At 41.2% G+C, this 12,099-nt stretch overlaps 2 protein-coding genes across 2 annotated transcripts in view; both read left to right on the forward strand.

The window, feature by feature from the left end:
- The window catches only part of spred1 (sprouty related EVH1 domain containing 1), a 38,672-nt gene extending 32,917 nt beyond the window's left edge, over positions 1-5,755 (forward strand). The window contains exon 6 of the mRNA XM_085441105.1: positions 65-5,755. Coding sequence (XP_085297231.1) covers positions 65-751 — 687 coding nt within the window. The 3' untranslated portion in view covers positions 752-5,755. The remainder of the gene's footprint in view (positions 1-64) is intronic.
- A 1,828-nt stretch (positions 5,756-7,583) lies between these two features.
- On the forward strand, positions 7,584-10,905 carry tslig3b (tRNA splicing ligase complex subunit 3B). The gene is made up of 8 exons (XM_085440568.1): positions 7,584-7,745; positions 7,881-8,029; positions 8,122-8,244; positions 8,329-8,501; positions 9,087-9,167; positions 9,255-9,371; positions 9,478-9,645; positions 9,732-10,905. The coding sequence occupies exons 1-8, from the start codon at positions 7,708-7,710 to the stop codon at positions 10,047-10,049; spliced, it is 1,167 nt and encodes a 388-aa protein (XP_085296694.1). The 5' UTR covers positions 7,584-7,707; the 3' UTR covers positions 10,050-10,905.
- Positions 10,906-12,099: the final 1,194 nt, after the last annotated feature.

Below are 12,099 nucleotides of genomic sequence, written 5' to 3' on the forward strand. Positions count from 1 at the left end.
AAAGTGTTGATTTCTAGTCTTTCTAGCAATCTGACTTATTCCTCTTTTGATTTTCTTCTTTAAGTCAACTCGCCGTGTCAGTTTTCGCATGGATGAAGAAGAGATCGTCCGCATCAACCCACGCAAAGACGTGCTCATCCGTGGCTACGAGGACTACCGTCACCCTGTCATGTGGAAACCTGAACCTGACCGTGAGGACCTGGATTTCCCCACTGCATTTCACAAACTGGACAGTAAGAAGTGTGAGTACCTCTTCCCCGATGGCCCCGGTGGAGACTCCCACTCAGGCCCCGGAATGGGTATAGGAACAGGTATAGGGCTTGGGCTGGGCAAGGACACGGCCATCAAGACTCAGCCGTCGCCCCTCATGAAGTCCAAAAAGAGCAGACGGCGGCGAGAGGACGGCGAGCGTTCACGGTGCATCTACTGTCGGGAGATGTTCAACCACGAAGACAACTGGCGGGGGCAGTGCCAGGATGCCCCCGACCCAATTAAACAGTGCATCTACAAAGTCAGCTGTATGCTATGCGCCGAGAGCATGCTGTATCACTGCATGTCTGACTCAGAGGGTGACTTCTCAGACCCCTGTTCATGTGACACTTCTGACGAGCAGTTCTGTCTGCGCTGGTTGGCCCTGGTGGCGCTCTCGTTTATCGCACCCTGCATGTGCTGCTACCTGCCTCTGCGCGCGTGCCACCACTGTGGCGAGGCCTGCCGCTGCTGTGGGGGCAAGCACAAGGCCGCGGGGTGACCCGACACCGGACACTGGGACGCCATCAAAGCTAGCAAACAAAGGAAGTGGATAAAAGCGGAAAATTATAAGCTGGCATCCTTTTTTCATTCCCCTCTCAGACGGGGTGATATGTTGTTGATCCCCACTTTGAGGGCTTTTGGAGATTTCAGTTTGTGTTTGTCGCCGACAAGCAGCAGCGGAGGACAAAACCATATGCTTTGTGGGGGGTAGGGGGGCTCTGAGCATCAAGCTAAGCTCAGGAGCTTAAGCTGAGGAGAAGAAGAGGAGGAGGAGAAGTCACGATTAATAGACTTGGAGATGTTACTACACATCTGCACATGCAAACACACACCTCTCTCACATTCACACTCATAAGCCAGGCCACAAATATCAGACTTCTAGTACAAGTTATGTGTAACTTCATGAAGGAAAATTGTCTTTTGTACAGAGAGCGACGACTTCACGACAAAAAAAAGAAAAAGAAATCAAAACTATTCTGCGCTGAGGAAAAACCGTACTTGCTGTTTGGGTATGCTAAAAGGGATATGTTTTTGCTTGTTTGTGAATTTGCAGTTAGGTAACAGTGGCCTTTCCTTCATGGCTTAAGCATTCGCTGACAATGTAATTATTAGACAGAGAAAAGTGCACTATAAAATGATATTCCCCCCGAGTAAAGGTAATCCTCTGAAATTCTTGTGGTATATTAACCACCGTGTTCTATTGTAATTTTAATGCTTGAGAGTAGTTGCTGTGGTGGATGTCTGGCCATTTGATTTCCTTCTTTCCTTTCCATCACTTTTTTTAAGCAGAGTAACAGATTGATTTTGAAGGTCCACCTTGGCACAGCTTGCACAGTTCATTTAAAAGACGTTAAAATGACTAACTCGCCTTCCTGAGGTGATTTAGATCGTTTGATTGCATTCCAAAATAAAGGGATCGATTCTACGATTAGAAGGGAAAAATATGGTAACAACTTCACTACATTAAACACCCCCTCCCCCCCATATATTTTTAGTTCCTCATAAGAAAATTGCATTTTAGAACCATATAAATAGAAACCAACACACAACAGTTTCATTTACTTCAGTGAATCTCAGTTATAGTCCAGTTATTTACTGCTGTAGTGAAATTGGTGGGGTTTTTTGTTTGTTGTTATTTTCTTTTCTTATTTTCCTGCTCATTTTTACAATTAGTTCCTAATCGAGTGTTAAAATGTTGCTCAACCAGCAAGTTTTGTTTTGGTGAGGTAAGGGGTTACAGTGCTCCTTGGTTAAAATGACATGGCACTTAAATTAGACTATTCTTTGACTGATAAAACTCCAGATTTTGGAATTAGCCTGTTCAAATATTAAGTTAAAATCCTGTTTTTTTTTTTTTTTTTTTTGTTTTTTTTTTTAGTGGGTTAAAAATAAAAGAGACAAAACCAAAAAAACAACCCTCTTTTTAAAGCACTGCTCTCCAAGCTTTGGTTGCAGCACCCTCTTAAATTCCCTTGTTTGACCTCTGAATCTTTCTGTTTTTCCCCTTCAAATGTTGTGCAAATGTGGTTATTACATTGTTCCTTGAAAGTTAGTCCACTCCTTCCATGAATGAATGAATGAACGAACGAGTGAAGGAATGAATGCATTGTTTTGGGAACGCTGAGCATCTCAGCTATTAAACCCTGAGATGTTCTGTGTGTGTGTGCATAGGTCTGCATACGCAGAGGTGGTTTTATGTTACGTAACGTCACCAGTGACTACGTGATTCAGGCTTTGACTCATAACAGTACTGACCACCATCCTGCTTTTGGAAGCCCTGGCTTCAGAGTAAACAAAGTAATGAAATGCACTCATCGGCTTTCTTGCCAAGTTAGATTGAGAAGAGTGACGCTCGTTCTGTTAATATGAAGACCGAAAGCAGGTGGAAGCAGCTAACCGATATCTCTAAATTGCATGAATCCCTTTTCCCTTTAAATTAAAAAAAAAAAAAGTAATCAAAAAGCGCATTTTTAAAAAAATGAATTACATATGGATGCACGGATGTTTAAAAATAAATTGGCCAACGCCAGCATGATATTTTTCCACATTTTAATGTGTTTTTTGTTGTTATTTATTTCCGTCTTTGTCCAGGGAAACAAAGAAATCTTCACCCTAAATAAGACTGTTAAAAATCTTCTTCATCACATTGGGGGGTTTTTTTGTTTTGTTTTTAATACTCACAAGAAGAAGAAAAAAAGGCGGCGTGGAGACCAGGGATTATGGAATGTCAGTGAAATTCGGAGTCTTGTAGTGATGACAGATGGAATAACAGTTAGCGGTGCAAAATGGCTAGAAGCAACAATTTGAAACAACTACCAATGGGATGGCAAGGGATACTGCTGACTGACAAAAGATGGGGCAGGAAATAAGGTTTCCTATGCAACCAGTGTCTGAAAAGTCTGCTAGCAGCTGTCCGCTGCAAAGCGAGAGGTGGCAAGCGAAAATCACTTTATATATGGACAGGGCTATAGCCGAAATTAATGACCAGAAATATTGTCCAATTGGATTTCCTGGTAGGCCAATATCGGTTGACGAGGGCAGCATGTCGACATCTGTAGTCCACTGCACAAACATGGTATGACCTGTAAATTGGTAACCTCAGGAGATGGATTATGTTTGCCTCCGTTTCAGTCTTAACTACACTTCATATTTTGTAAACAGATGTGAATGATGATAATCTTCTGGTCTAACTCTTGGCAAGAAAGACACTATCCTGCACTCCTCACCCAAATGTCCAAATTTAAAACCCTTTGGGAAACAGTATCTACATGGACTGTTTGGCAGTCTGACCCAACAGAATATTCAAAATTGAACTTTGAATAAAAGTCACTACAAGAACAGCTTAGTTTGGACATCTGGCTGCAATAACCCAAATGCTCCCTAACTGCAAAGTGTAATCCACCTCAGTGGGGTTTTTTTTAAAATAGCAAATTTGGTACAACATCCAAATGCTGTTATTATCAGATATGCATGTTTTCCCACCTCCTGTCACTCAAAAAAGGAAAAAAAAAAAAAAAAAAAAAAAAAAGAAGAGAGAAACCACACCTCACTTAGTAGTACAAGAGAACAATTTATCTTCCAGATTCCTCCCTAACCAATGCTCCCTTTACTTTCTATGCAAACCTTCGAATGTGGGGAAACGCATTGACCTCTTGGCGGACTGAGTCAGTGACTAGACAGGACATTTTAAATACTATATATAGGTAGACGACAAACCCCTGGTACCAAACTCCAAACACCTGTAAATATGTAACACTATATTTAAGTACTGATAATAATCCCAGTTTTTTGTTTTTTCGTTTCTTCTTTTTTTTTGTCTTTGAAATTTTAAAGATAGAGTTGTATTTATCGTTGCTGTCAGCATATACCGTAGCTTGAAATGACAGCATTTGTACATAGGTCACCTTTTAGTATTATTTCACATTGAAAAGTAGAGGGCGTTTGTGATGGAAATGACTATTGAGTTTCTAATAGAGTTCCTCTCTAGTTTTGTATGGTAGAAGGAAGGATAGTGCTAACACGGTACAGTAGTGGCAGTCCACTTGTTTTTTAAGTTTGAGATATATATATATATATATATATATATATATATATATATATATATATATATATATATATATAAAATTAAAAAAAAAAAAAAACACATACGTATAAAGCTGCTAGATACAATCACTAATTTTATTGTGTTGACAGAGAAAATCAGCTATGAACGACTGTTAAACCTTAATTCTCCAACAGCATATAACGACAACGGTCAGTTTTGCAATGTTTGATTGCTCTGTGTGATGAAGTGGACACTTGTGCATGTGTGTGGGTGCGAGAGTGTTACTATATTGTGCCCACGGCTGTGTGTTTGTATGTGTGTGCGTGCTAGATTCCAGGTAGGTTGGCGGTGTGCATGTGCGTTGGTGTGTGTGTAACCAAATGTTTGGTTGGTTGTCTTTTTCTCCCATTGTAATCTGATTACCCTGCATTATTGCAAGCTGAACCAAGGTTTGATGAACCTGATTAAAACTTGCTGGCTGAGAAGCAAAATGTAGGACGTGCATTTATACAAAGTGTAGAGAATGCTGAAATAACACTTCTCATTCTGCATTAACCAGCACAGTGCAACTTCCTGTCATGTACTGTATTATATATGCAACATGTGTCTGTCCGCTTTAATATATATATATTTTTTTGACCTGCATTATATAAAGACTTCAGTTTTAACCACTTTGCTGCTAGTCTTTTATCCTCTTTCAATCTTGGAAACTGTGCATATCTTTGGGAATGCATACAAGTGTACATTCTTGACATTGTGTAGATTAAGAAAGATGAAAAAAAAGCTATATAAACCTGTTTCTCTTCAGTGTATTGTTTTAAAAACGGTTACTTTTTACAGCAGTTGAGTGGTTATGTTTCAATTCTCCGATGCTTTGGTGCACTGATGATACTATACGTAAGCTTTTTTTCATCTTACAGCGCTCGATGTAACATTTACGTGATTAGTTCTAAATAGTGGAAGACATTTGTGTTTTGAAACTTGCAGTATAAATGGTACTATTCTTAACTATTCTGTAAAACACTGCCTGTTTTCTTACTTTTCGTTCTTTCACTTTCTCTATTTGTGCACATTTCTTTTTCCTGTGCATCTTTTTTTTTTTTTTTTTTTTTTTTTTTGGTTTCCCTTTAGTGCCATCTGCTTTCACATCCTGACAACCTCAAAAAAGTGCCTCACGTCCATCCTAGTTTCCATCTTAACGTCTCTTGTTCTGGTTTTATTGGTTTCTACACGTCTAGGTATTATCATGGTTCGAGAATACCAAGTATCTGTTGTAAAATTTATAGTACCAATAACTCATGTCATAGTTGTATTTTCTTTATACAGATGTAGCTTGTTACTTTTCATAAATATAATGTAAATATGCATACATATGTTTGTAACTGTTTTTATGTTACATCATACACTTGTAATTTGACATATCAAATAACATTATCATAATAAAATGGTGAGTTTTAATCTTTTTGCCTGCGCTTGATTGATTTCTTGATCACAGCCAACATATACAATGTTGCATAGAGAAAGACAAAATATAAGAAGACATACATTTAGTGAACCGCAACATTAAATGGGTGGGGACCTCTGAAGATTGACAACCAAGACTTCAGCAACAGATCCTTTAGGTTCTATACGTTGTGAGGTGGGACCACAAAATGTAGAACTAGTTCAAGCCCAAAACCCATCTAGCCATCGATTCATCTGTCTTCTGTCACTTATCTGGGGCAGTGTTGATGGGTCAGCAGTCAAAGCAGAAATGTCCAGACCTCACTCTCTGCAGACATCTTCCCCAAGTCTTCCAGGAGGACACTGAAGCATTCCCAAGCAAGTTGAAAGATATAATCTCTCAAGCATGTCCTGGATCTCCTCCCAATGGGACATGGCCAGGAGGCATCCTAATCAGATGTCTGAACCACGTTAACTGGCTCTTTTCGATACAGAGTAGCAGCTGTTCTACTTTGAGTCGATGCCAGTGGTTGCAAAGGACGCTGCAGAAAAGACTTTATCAACAGCTGAGAGATCCAATGTGCTAAATTCTTACAAAATTCACAGCAACGTCTGCCGGTAATGGTATGCAATAGAAATGTGAGCTGTTTCTCAGAAGCCATGAAGGCAGAATTTTCTGTCTATATAGAGGGCCTTTTAACATCGTGTTGTCTTCAAAAAGATTCCTGATTTTTTTTTTTCTTTTTTTTTTTAAATCTTTAGAACTTGCTAAGATTTAAAAAGAATTATTCTCACTTAGATGGGCAGTAGTATAATTAACAGTGATGTTGATAGGATTACGGACTCATCATTATCCTGCAGAATAAGGTTTCCACTATCAGGAAAAGCAGTTGTCATAAGTGGTTGTTAGTGGTCTAGAACATTAGGTGGGGGGTAGCACCCACATGGAAGTCAGGACAAAGTTTCCCAGCAGAACATTCCCTAGAGCATCACACTGCCTCCATGATGTTGGCTGCTTCCTTTGGTGCATCCAGCCGTCATCACTTTCATCATACCAGTCGGCTGACAGTTCAGTTCTGATGCTGATGGCCCCATTATAGATGCTTTCATATGTTTATCTACACTTTAAAATAGAGGATTTAAGTGTTCACCTTATATAATTGGATAAATATCCTCAGCTTTAATAATAAACATCAATAAAAGTGACTCAGAAATGCACTCATTGTGAGCACAGCGATGAGAGGGCCCTGCAGCAGTCCCACCAGGACGTCGCCCGGGTGGTGTTTGTAGTCAGAGACGCGCGTGTATCCCACATACAGAACGACACCAGGAAGAACTGGATGGTGGGTCGAACCAGTCTCGTCCATTTCCCCTGCATCCGGGCCTGGACATAGAGCTTTACACACAAAAGTACAGATTCGAGCTAAACTTAAAGGTTACACGCACATAAAAGAACCAATTTTTGTGAAAAAAAAGAAAGAACAAGAAAACAAACAAGACAACCCCCAGGTTAAGATTGGAGCCATTTATCTATAGCTACAATCTTTTCGGACCATTCCCTGTAAACTCTAGACATGGGTTCAAAGTCCCTTAATTGACCTTTCTCTTCCATTCTGATGCGAAATTTGGTCATAGGTCTAAATGCCTAAATGAGCTGCTGCCATATAATTGGCTGATTAGATGTTAGCATTTGTATTTGTCATCTATTTTCCGACATCAATGCACAAAGTTTATTGTTTTAATAGACACGCTTTACTTACAGTTTTGCTAAAACTGGCGGAACCTAGGCGGAACCAAAGTTGCGGAACGTAGTTCTGAAATCCGCCCGTTTCATTCCGGGTCATTGTCTTGGTCGGACCACAGTGGAGGCGGATATCCACGATAACGGAATGAATGGATGCTAAAGCCCCCTGTGCTGTCATGTTTTTAGTTGATACACGCGCGTGAAACAGCTCGCGGCTTCAGCGATGGAGTGTGACATTTTGGACTCGTTAGAGCAGCTTGGGTAAGCGAAGTCACTGCTAGCATAACTGTTTAGCTTCCACATCCTGCGGCGTGTTTTCAATCAAAATAAAGCAGCCAAGACCCCCGTCTAACTCCTGGATGTGTTTGACTTTTGGTGGTGTGTGCTGGTCCGTAGCTATGACGGCCCTCTGCTTGAGGAGAAGGCGCTGCTCAGAGCCGCGGAAGGAGGCCTGCAGTCGCTTGAATATGTGGATCTCTGCAAGTGGCTGTCAGCCAGGTTAAAGCCCCTGTGTGACCTGGAGGAGAGCATCACCTCAGGCCCAGGTGAGCAGCATCCATTCTCACCTTAATCTGATCTAAAAAACAGTGTCTAATCTTTGCGCTCACATCTGTTTTGTTTGCTCTTCTCCTCCAAGACGATATGGACAGCCTCCAGCTGGAGATGAGTGGTCTGCTGAGGGAGCTGCACTGCCCCTGTGAAGTTTCAGGGATTCTCAAGGGCACTGGGCAGAAAACAAAAGACCATCTCAAGTTTGTCTGTATGTATCATTCTGTGTAATCCACTCTGTGGGCTGTAAACTGTAAGTAAGTAGGAAGATTAGATTTTTGTGTCTGTTTTTCAGTGTTTTTAAGCTCTGAGCTTCAGGCCGCCCAGATTGTGAGAAGCAGGCAAGTCTCTGATAAACAAGGCCAGAGTCCAGTGAACCAGGAGCTCACAGCAATCTGTGAAACTCTGAAACTACCTGTGCCAAAGGGACAGGAGGCCGCAGGAGTTTTCTCTCAACTTCAAAATAAGGTGAGGCTGTTTAAACTGCACGTGATTTCAGTTAGGATGAGCAAGAATAAGGCTCAATTTACTGATCAAAATGTATGTATAGTAGTAGCAGTGTGCGCAATTCTTTTACGGTAATTGCAAAACGATCAAACAAAAAAAGAAAATGAACAAAGATCTGCTCCTCCTTCTTTAACACAAGGCATGATGCAATCTTAAAAAAAGTATTCTATAAGCTGTAGATAAGAACCCACTCGGACACAGTGAGAACATGCAAACTCCACATAGAAAGGCCTTGGGGAGATGGTGTGGTCGAACCCAGGACCTTCTTGCTGTGAGGCAACTACCGTCCCACCCATTCCAAAATAATCAGAGTAACACATAAAAAAAACCTCTTGGCTGTGTAATTTAAATGTGTAGCACTCTCTGCTCATTATTATTAGGTGGCACAGACAGACATCGACACATTTTCTTCCTGCATTGCTTCATTAGCTGTCAATACTTGAGATAGCAAGTTAGGAGGAAATTGTTGTGTGTGATACATTAATCATTGTATTTTTACATCACTGTCTCTCTTTGATCGTTTTGTTGTTGTTGTTTGTTTAACAGGTTGAAAACTTGCTTAAAACCCTTCCTGGTGCCTCTGTTGGAAACCCAGTGCTGAAGAAATCACTCGGTAGTGAACAGTGGGTATGTATATGATCGGCTAGTAGCTACACTGTACTGTGTATGTATCTGGTTGTATTGTTGTTACAGGTCTCTTTTTAATGCTTGCAGGAAAAATTACAAAGCATCAACGCAACTCTATCGTCTGAGTACGAATGTCGCCGCAGGATGCTGATCAAACGGCTCGACGTCACTGTTCAGTCATTTGGGTGGTCAGACAGAGCCAAGGTATGTTTACAGTCACACTTCAAACTAACGTCTGCTTGTTTGAAGAATGTTTTGTGGTTATTTGGCGAATAGCGGGAAGCATTCAGATAGTTGTGTTGTGTTTTAGGTGAAGGTGGACAGCATGGCAGGAGCCTACCAGCCTAAGAGACACTCTCTGAGGCCTCAGTCCTTTGTGGACATAGCGGCGCTGCTGGCTGCCAGAGAAGATCTCTGCAATGTGGTGAAGACCAGCAGCGGCTCGAGCAGGGAGAAGACCGCTTGTGCCGTCAACAAGGTGCAGCAAACGTTTCCCACGGTCAGAATAGTCGGGCCGATTTGGACGTTTTCTTCATAGACGTTCTGTTTAACCTGTCTTTGCAGATCTTGATGGGAAGAGTACCAGATCGAGGAGGACGTCCCTCAGAGATCGAAGCCCCGCCTCCTGAGATGCCCCCCTGGCAGAAAAGACAAGATGGCGGAGGTGGTGGCTGGGGAGGACGTGGCGGCGGTGGTGGGGGACGAGGTGGAGGAGCCTGGGGACAAGGAGGACGAGGTGGTGGAGGTGGATGGGGAGGAGGAGGAGGAAGAGGAGGGGGTGGAGGTGGTTGGAGAGGAGGTGGGTGGAATCAAGGAGGACACGGCAGACACGGAGATTACGGAGGACACAGTGGGCACGGAGGGAAGCGAGGACGGTACTAGTATTAGCTTCCACTCATTGTCCTTTGCTGGGTTTTGTTGTTGTTTTTGTTTTCTTGCGACACTAGACGTAGTTTTTCACATGACCTCAACTGTTTGTTTGGTTTTTATGGATGAAAAGCTGATGGATGGTTGTCAGTATTGGGTGGAAAACCTTAAGCCTTTATCTGTGCTCATCGTTCCCCCCCCCCTCACTATTGTCATCAGTGTTTTTAAAGTGAAAGTAGCACTCAGTACATGAGTTTTCACTCATACAAAAGTGGCAAACACAAACACTGTGGCCATAATATTGCAGTTACACTCCAAATGAAGACTGCATTCTAAACACTGGCAAAGTGACTTTAAATGATAAATCCAGCTGAGATCCTTTTATATACTACAAAAACAAAAACACATTCTGCAGCGTTCAGGTGTTAAGTATTTAGTGTTGCAGTAGTTGGACACAGCCTGTATCTCTAACATTGCTCAGCACATATACCATATCCATGCTTCAGAACAAAATGTAATGTCGTGCCTCTTGTGCATATTACTGTAAATTTGCACATCTGGAATATTAAGAGGCAGATGGATTGAAGGATTTTTAAAATGACTGCATTTTAAATGTGACCTTTATAAATGAATAGCTCCCTATGCTGCATGGACTCTGATGACTGAAACCACTGCTATCTGAATAACCTGATTACAATGAGGACAACTACACTGTAGTTCCATTGATTGATACTTCAGTATGCCCCTTTAAGCACAGGAGACTGTTTTTATTTTTCCCCTTCCAGGATCCTGTAATAGTTATTTATATAATGGTGAGAAGCCTTTTCTTGTTGTTTTTAATTAATAAACCTCTTTCAATTCTACAATCATGTTGTATTGAAATGATTAAAAAACAGCAGAAGTGGTATAGCACATTTCTACCACAAGGTGGCAGCCTGGACTCACATAAATTGAAGCTACAGACGACAATTTATTTCCAAGTTTTTATTCTTGGCTGAAAATAATTTTTACACTTTTTTTGTTTTTGTCCAATGGCATACCAAGTTCAGTTCAATAGATACAGTTTGTACAACAACCAATATTCATCAAAGCAGACTTTTACATTGTGTACATTATGAACAACCTGTACATGGACAAAACGCTTACATCATATTTTCAGTCTCCAAACTAAGACTCCGTCTTTCTGCCAGAACCAAACAATCAGAAGGAAATTATGGTCATCCCCCACCCCCCAAAAAAGTTCCACTTAATAAATCTCAGCAACATTTCACCCCCTCCTGTTGAGTAACATGTTCCTTTGATGCAAAAAATCCCCCAAACATCAGGTCAGTAAAACTAGTATTACTTTGGCATCCAGAACAATGTTGTTCTGCACAGGGAAAAAAATGGATCTGGATGCAACTCACAGCTGCAGCAGAGCAGCTAAATCCAACTCTGGTTTAATATGACTGCACAAGTGTTCATTAACAGTCTGGCAGCCATTTGTGGAAGCAGGAAGTGTATCTACAGAGTGACATTTCTCATTGGAGTCAGGACAAGTGTGGCAGCCAGAATACTGAAACTAGAGATACACCATCCATACAAGTTTGCACTTCAAACCGAGCACCATGGCCATGGCCAACAGAGGTGATGCAAAACTCAACACACTGCATGCACTCTTATGGTAACACTGTTGCAACACCACCTCCTTGTTTTTTTGCCTTTCATTAAAACAAAAACGCTGCTGTCATGATATCAACCCTCGTGTTTCTGAAGGCATCACTGCACTCCTTCATATTTTACCAAGCTACGGAGGCCCGCCAGCATTACAGCGCAGAAACGTAACACTTCATCTTCAGTTTAAGATAAAAACAGACGAATGTATTAAAAAAAAAGATTTTCCAATTTTACTCCAAACCCAGCATTTATTTTAGCTTTTTAAACCCATGCAGCAAATTTCTACTTTGATCAGTCCAGTGTGTGTTTTCTTTTTTCACCATTACTTCCCATGCCTCTTTCAGCAGGTGTATTGGTTCAGTAAACAAATATTGGGCAGGTATGGCGTCTTTAAAAAAAAAAAAAGTAC

Source organism: Copadichromis virginalis, linkage group LG19, assembly GCF_057382275.1.
Source record: "Copadichromis virginalis isolate Kocher_CV1m ecotype Utaka linkage group LG19, C_Virginalis_male_GT1.1, whole genome shotgun sequence".
Classification (NCBI taxonomy): domain Eukaryota; kingdom Metazoa; phylum Chordata; class Actinopteri; order Cichliformes; family Cichlidae; genus Copadichromis; species Copadichromis virginalis.